Source organism: Miniopterus schreibersii (assembly GCF_964146895.1).
Source record: "Miniopterus schreibersii genome assembly, chromosome: X".
Taxonomy (NCBI): domain Eukaryota; kingdom Metazoa; phylum Chordata; class Mammalia; order Chiroptera; family Miniopteridae; genus Miniopterus; species Miniopterus schreibersii.
The window spans coordinates 27,976,591-27,983,683 of record NC_138104.1 but is presented as its reverse complement, the minus strand read 5'-3'; the positions used below and the strand labels follow the sequence as shown (position 1 = coordinate 27,983,683).

General features: G+C 45.8%; 1 protein-coding gene across 5 annotated transcripts; it reads left to right on the top strand.

Moving 5' to 3' along the window:
• Positions 1-282: 282 nt before the first annotated feature.
• On the top strand, positions 283-6,388 carry TCEAL1 (transcription elongation factor A like 1). 5 transcript variants are annotated; one of them, XM_081126791.1, is made up of 3 exons: positions 283-405; positions 1,116-1,189; positions 1,516-6,388. In XM_081126791.1, exon 3 carries the CDS (start codon positions 1,528-1,530, stop codon positions 2,035-2,037), a length of 510 nt encoding a protein of 169 aa, XP_080982917.1. In that variant the 5' UTR covers positions 283-405; positions 1,116-1,189; positions 1,516-1,527; the 3' UTR covers positions 2,038-6,388. The 5 variants fall into 5 exon arrangements, with proteins under 5 accessions (XP_080982917.1, XP_080982920.1, XP_080982919.1 ...); XM_081126794.1 differs by having other exon boundaries at positions 300-405; positions 1,116-1,171; XM_081126793.1 differs by having other exon boundaries at positions 392-632; positions 1,116-1,171.
• The last annotated feature ends 705 nt before the right edge of the window (positions 6,389-7,093 follow it).

The window sequence follows — 7,093 nt, the reverse complement described above, 5'->3', positions numbered from 1 at the left end:
GTTCTAGAACTGAATGATTACCAATTTAGACTAGAGCTTCTATTTTCGATATAGGTCTGGTGGCTTACAAAAAAATAAAATTCTTAAGTCATGGAAAAGTGAAAGCTTATCTCTCATGAAAGTGACAAGAGATGCAACCCGTGTTGACAGAGCCTACAAGGACATGATGGAGTTAGGGATTTAAACTAGGAGAGGCAGCATATGATATTGACTCATTAAAGAGAAATAGTCAAATTTCAGTGCAGGATCTGGACTGTAGGGGAAATAATGGGCTTGGTGGCTGATGACGTGAAAAGGAGGGGGAGAGGTGGTATCAGGGGAAGCTGCTGAGAGGAAGAGGCAATAATCCCCAGGACTGGATGCTGTGTCTGGTAACCAGGAAAAGGCAAATATAAACAAAGAGAGGTGAGTGACGATGCCTGGTGCGTTGGGGATCTGGAAGTAATGGCATATTGCTGCAGCACGGCTGCCGGTCAAAGTGGTAACTGGGGATCTGAGCTCGGTGGTGACGCGCGGCCCTCACGTGACCAGGAGCCTATGTCTGCCCAAGTCCCTCTCGTCCTGGTCCTTTTTGCCAGTCCAGATACCGTCTGCCTATTGCCCTTTGGTTCGAGGGGGAAAAGCCGAAGGAAGTAAGTCCCCTCGGTCCTCTGAAATCGGTGTGAGTGTCTGTGCTGCCCAGTAATCCCGGGGATCGGGATGGCAGAGAGTCCAGGCCTTTCCCTATGCCAGTCCAGGCCTTTCCCTATGCCAGCCCAGCGCCCGCACTTCGGTGCAGAAAATGGTGGTTTTGGGGGTGGGGAGGTGAGTGGGCCAACCCTGGGAAGGAGCCACAGACACTTAGATATAGTTCCTATGTAATCCTTAGCTCCCACGTCCCGCCTGAAAAGAAATGACGAGCACTGAAGGGTGGGGGTGGGGGCACGAAGGACAAAGCTTGAGATGAAGGGAGACATTGAGGGGGGTGGGGGAGGCCTGGGTCCGGGGCAACCGGAGCCGGCTGGCGCGGGGGTGGCGGCTGGTGCCCAGAAAAGGGGCGCAAGTGTCAGTCAGTCCTTCCTCCCTCCCCACTCCCCTCCCCCTACCCTGTCTGGCGGCTGTCTGCGGGTCTGCAGGTCACAGCGGGGCACCTCGAGGAGAGAACGCCTGGGAGCAAACGGCCAGGAGAGAGGTCCGGGTCCGGGAAGGGGTGAGCAGGGGACCGGTTTGGGGTGCGAGGGAGGACGCCGGTGGGAACCGAGTCCGTGGCGGCGCCACCGCCCCGCCCCTGCAGCTGCGGGAGAGGCCCGGGGCAAGGCCTGCTGGGAAAATGGTGGGTTTTCGGGAAGGAGGGGGCGACCGGGGCGGGGTCCTCGGGGGCCACGGCCTCTGGGCCAGCGTCGGTGGGAGGACCTGTTCTCCGAATCAGGGCAAGGAAGGTTTTTGGAACCCAAGGCCGGGGTTTTGGTCCAGCCACCAAATATGCTGACTCGGCTGCCTTGCTTGTCTCTTCTGGATAACCGTGCTTATATGAAGACCGTTCCCAGCATGGACAAATCCTGCCGAGCAAACGAAGATCAGCCCCAGAGCACGCCCAGAGCGGCCGAGGAGCAGCCTCAGGCGGAGCCCTCGCCCGAAGAGCCTTGTCCGGAGGAGCCTTGTCCGGAGGAAGCTTCTGCCGAGGAGCTTTCTTCGGAAGAACAGTCCTCCGAGGAGGAGTTCTTTCCCGAGGAGCTCCTTCCCGAGCTCCTTCCCGAGCTGCTGATGTCCCAGGAGCGCCCCCCAGAGGAGCGCCTCTCTCCGCAGGACCTGTTCGAGGCGCGGCCGCCCATGGAGCAGCCTCCTTGCGGGGTGGGAAAGCACAAGCTGGAAGAAGGCAGCTTTAAGGAAAGGCTGGCCCGCTCCCGCCCGCAACTTAAAGGGGACATACACGGCAGAAATTTGAGTAACGAGGAGATGATAAAGGTAGCAGAGGAGATGGAAGAGATGAAAAGAGTACGAAACAAACTGATGATCATGCACTGGAAGGCGAGACGGAACCGTCCTTACCCTATTTAACGTGTCGGCCTTCTATGCTGGGTTTGCCTGATTTCAGTATTGCCGCTCGAATCCCTCTGGCCGTCTTCTTAATTTTAACTTCTTTGCGTGGCTTTATTTAAGGTGTTTCGCTTGTAACTGGTGTAAAATTGGGCTCCTTCTCCCCCATCGGCAAGTCTCCCTTTCAATTATGTGTCTCACCCATTATGCATGGAAAGATGGACGTTATATATTGTGAAGCAACTTTCGAAAAGTATATGTAGTATCCCATTTTTATAAAAAAAAAATGTATATTTATATATTAATATGCAAAGTAAAACTGAAAGTATATACTTCAAAGGTTTAACAGTGGCTGTGTGTGGGGTAAGATAATAGGCGAATTTTGTTTGTTTTCATTTTTGCTTTGTTGGAGTTTCTCATTTTTTCAGGACGAACACATTTTACTTATGTTGCACACACACAAAAATACCACCCCAATATAATGGGGGAAAAATGTAAAGCAATTTAAACACTGTCTATCATCTTATAAAGACAACGTGGCACTTAATAAATACGTCAGAACTTTTAAAAAGTAAATCCCATGTTTCTTCTGAATCTCAGGCAGAAATATATATATTTGTTTAAGGGTCAATCTTTTCCCACTTAAATAGGAATAATACTTGACTTACAGGACTGCTTTGGAACCAAATGAGGTAAAGATCATGTGAGCTGTGTGTTCCCCCCCCCCATCTGCATCTTTCAGGGCCCCAACCCCTAGAGAGTCTGGGAAGGAGGGCTCACTTGCACTCACAATTCCTGTGAGATTCCAGGTGAGTGTCACCTTCTATTCCTGCCCTGCTATTCTCTTCCCATGGATACTGTCATGTCTGCTAGGCACAGTTGCCCCTTTTCTTGGGTCCTGCTCCTTCCATGACCCCCATCACAGAGTGCAAAACACAAATATATGTATATGCATATATACATATATGCAGTTGTGTCTCCTACAAATATTTGGTGAATGCTCTTTCTCCAGCTTTAATATTATACTTATCCAGGTGGATAACATCCCAGTGCTGCTTAAACCTTAATGTCTTAAAGACTCTTTGCAAAATAGTCCTTCGTGGGGTTTTTTGTTTTTTTTTTTTCCTGAAAACCTCCCTTTTCTCCACTGGACTCAAACATGAGTTCCTTGGGACCTGGGCCAGGAGACAAATCTGTGAGCCAGATACAATGCTGTGTACTTGGAATTTCCCTCCCAAATAATCTCCAAGGATTTTGGTTTTAATTGCTTAACACTTGCTTTAGGGTGAGTTCTCTTCTCGCAGGCTTGCCTTATCAATTCAGCTGACTTGCTCAATTTGTTTATACTAAAGAGGAAAGTAAGGCTCAAGCTAGAAACTTTTCCCTTCTACCCCACCCACATCAACAAAAGTACTTTGTAAGTCATTAAAATACTATATATATGCATATACATATATATGTGTTTATGTATCAGATATTATTTCTCTGTTAAACTATCCTTATAAAACCTATGATTTTGTTCTATTGATCTCATTAGTTCTAGACACACAGACAGTGGTTAGTAATTTTTTTAAAGTATGACTCAGGCCAGGCCAGTGTTGCTCAGTAGTTGAACATTGACCCATGAACCAAGAGGTCACCGGATCAATTCCCGATCAGGGCATATGCCTGGGTTGTGGCTTGATCCCCAGTAGGGGGGGGCGTGCAGGAGGCAGCTGATCGATCAATGACCACTCTCTCATCATTGATGTTTCTATCTCTCTCTCTTCATCTCCCTTCCTCTCTCTGAAATCAATAAAGATATATATTTTTATAAAAGTATGAACCCACTCAGTCATGAACCCTAATTTCTGTTTTATTGACTATGTAAACTTCAGTGAGTGTGCTAACTTCTCTAGAAAATATGATTTGCAGTTCCAAAGGGATCACAGTGGGGGAATTGTTTTCCCCAATTTAACATTATAATTGGTTATATATTTTATATATCAGTGTTTCCCTTATTGAAAATGAAGAGACCTGGGCTTTACCCCAGACCCACTAAATCTGCTATTTTTGTAAATTAGCACACAAGTCACAGAGCCACTGCTGTATAAAATATACTCCTAATTACAGTAAGAATAAACTGACACAAATAGAAGAAAATACAGATGATTGTATCAAAATTAAAAGGGTGAAAGTCTTGTTTAAGCATATTTTTAAAGAAACTAAAAACCTCATCAATTTTATTACATAAAATTGAGATTTCTTATAGTAAAACAAGACCATACACAATAAAAAGCTAACAGAGATGACAAAATAGCCAGATGTATTTTTCCATGACAGACATGTATGCCTTGCATTGCTTCCAATATGAGTAAAATGCATCAGAAATAAATTCAGCTTTACGGCAGTGTGGTAGTTGCCAGAGGGAAGGGGGTGGGGGGTGAAGGGGATTCTAATATATGGTGACGGGAGATTTGACTTTGGGTGGTGGGCACACAGTGCAATATACAGATCTTGTAACATAGAAACCCACACCTGTAACCTATATGTTCATATTAACCATTGTCACCCCAATAAATTTAATTTTTAAAAAGAAAGAAATTCAAAGTTCTTTTTGGTAATCAGTCCACAAAATAATAAGCCAGCCCCGTGCCCTTGACTTTGTTTTTATTTTTCTTACTGAGTGATGCCATTTGGGAGGATGTTTGGGTCTCCAGAGCAGTCTTCAAGGTTATGGCAGCCTGGTGGTTGCTGGTTGGGATAGATTCCTGCTGGAGTGACATGAGTCCAGGGGCTCACTGTGGCAATTTTACAGACAGGATAAATCCATTCCTCTGGTCTCTAAGAGGTGGTGCTAAGGTAGGATGTGAAAGGACTCACCCCAACCACACTCCTCTCCAGGTTGTGACTTTGGTTTCTCTGCCCCAGCCTGCAGCAGGCACCAGACCCTCCTAGGCTGATGGCCAGGCAGTCCTGGACATGCTTACCTGGAGGACAATGACTGGCCCCATCTGAAGTCAGAGCACTTTGCCTTTCCTTTCTTCTGTTTCTCTTTTGGAGAACTTTTTGTAGGGGAGGAGATAAAGCCCCCAGGATTTCTAGCTGGGAACATTGGTTGGGATCATCTCTGAGCAAGACCTCTGACCTGGGCCTGACCAGGTCACTTGGGGCTGAAGCAGAAGCAGCTGGTCCTTCTCTCAGAGTACAGTGAAGTGAGCCCCCCTCCCCCAATAGTGATGGACTTCCAACAAGACCTCACCCATTGCTCCCCTACCCACCTTGCTCAGACTCCCAGAAGGGTCTTGGATGTGTCCCGGCCTGTTTGGGTGGTTCTGTGGTGATTTTAGTTGTGCGTGTGCCTGGCGCAGTGCTTGTGATGTCTGCATCAGCCCAGGCTCAGAGGCACAGGAGACCCCAGGTAAAGGGAGCTTGCAAAACCATGTGGTCCTCCAACTCAGGAGAAAAGTGTCACTACCTGTGTGAACACCCCTATGCACTGCAAGTCCAGCCCACGACTTGGAGGCCAGGGCTGTCAAGCTGTGAATTGGCATGAAGATGCTTTTGAAGGCATCGATGGTGGAGGATCAGCAGCATCCAGAGCCAGGTTCTCTGGGTCCCTTCACCACCTCCCTGCCCAGGCAGAAGGCTGGTATCTCCATCACATGTCTGAGAGGCGACTTGCCTGGCCAATTCCAGAGAAGAAAGCACTGAGGGTCTAGGACCCTGGAGAGAGAGCTCTGTGCTAACCAGGATGTCCTCCCAGGCTCTTAGGAGACAGTGCATGAGAGTGGGAGCCCCTGTGGTGAGGCAGCAGAGAGGGATCAGGGTTAGGGTCCTTAAAAAATACCCAGAGATTCCTCTTTCTCCAATTCAGAAATACTAATCAAAACTCAATTACTTTTACAAATGAGGAATAAGATTATACAGATTAATAAGAGGCCAATCTTGTGTTCTAACTCAGATTTGTCTGAATAAAATTCTGCCTTCTTCCTACCCTCCCACACTGCCTCCAGTTTTGATCGTAGTTCCCCAGGGTTTAGGGAATATGTAATTAATTTGGACTTGCTAAGTATTATATTGTTGGTTTGTGCATTTGGGTGAGTTTTCACATTATTATCTTTATCCAGGTAGAATTGCCCAGTCGGCAGTTAGATACAAGTACAGTATCTAGAATTCTGAAAAGAAATTGGCATGGAAATATGGACTGTGCCTGTGGATACCTGGCATATAGTAAGCACCCTAGGAATGAATATTTATTGAAGTATTGAATAAATGAAGAATTCAATTGTATATCCTGCTATCCTTTAATATGAATATGTATTTTTCAAACTAAAGTGGGATTGTATTGAATGGACTGATTCATGAGCTATGTGTAAAAATCAGCGTTTTCTTTAAACCTTCTGTTTACCAAGACAATACCCATTTTTTTTTTTTTAATATATCTCTATTGATTTCAGAGAGAGGAAAGGAGAGGGAGAGAGAGAGAGACAGAAACATCAATGATGAGAGAGTCATTGATCGGCTGCCTCTGCACGCCCCCTACTGGGCATCCAGCCGAATCCCGGTTTGAAGAGTATTTAGAAAATGGAGGTCAGCGCGCCATCTGGTGACCAGAACGAGAACTGCGGGTTGAACGCAGTTAACAAAGGACAGAGGGGAGGAGAAAACTATTGGGTGGAGGGAGAAAATTTGTTATTATGGAGGGCAATGCCTCCACCTTGACCCACACTGGCCTATTCCTGGGGGTGAGCGGTGAGATGGGACAAGAAGCAACATATAGTTAGATGGTTTTTCCTTGTCTCACATCAAGATAAGTGTGTGTGTGCATGTGTGTATGTTTAAACCGAATGGTCTTATTTTCACTTTTTCTCTGATTGTGGAAATTATAAGTTTCTACTAGAAAAGGTCCAATGCAGAAAAGTATAAAAGAAGATATAAATTACCTATAGTTCCTTTACCTGGAGAAAATAATTGTTAATATTAACATGCATGTACTTATATGTATATATATCTTTTTATATACTCTATCAATGTACTTTTTATATAGTATATATGTATATTACTTTGTTATATTCAAATACCTTTATGTATTCAT

What these genes read in the sequence shown, in the direction of transcription:
- TCEAL1 (XM_081126791.1), top strand. Translation starts at nt 1,528, where the DNA reads ATGGACAAATCCTGCCGAGCAAACGAAGATCAGCCCCAGAGCACGCCC.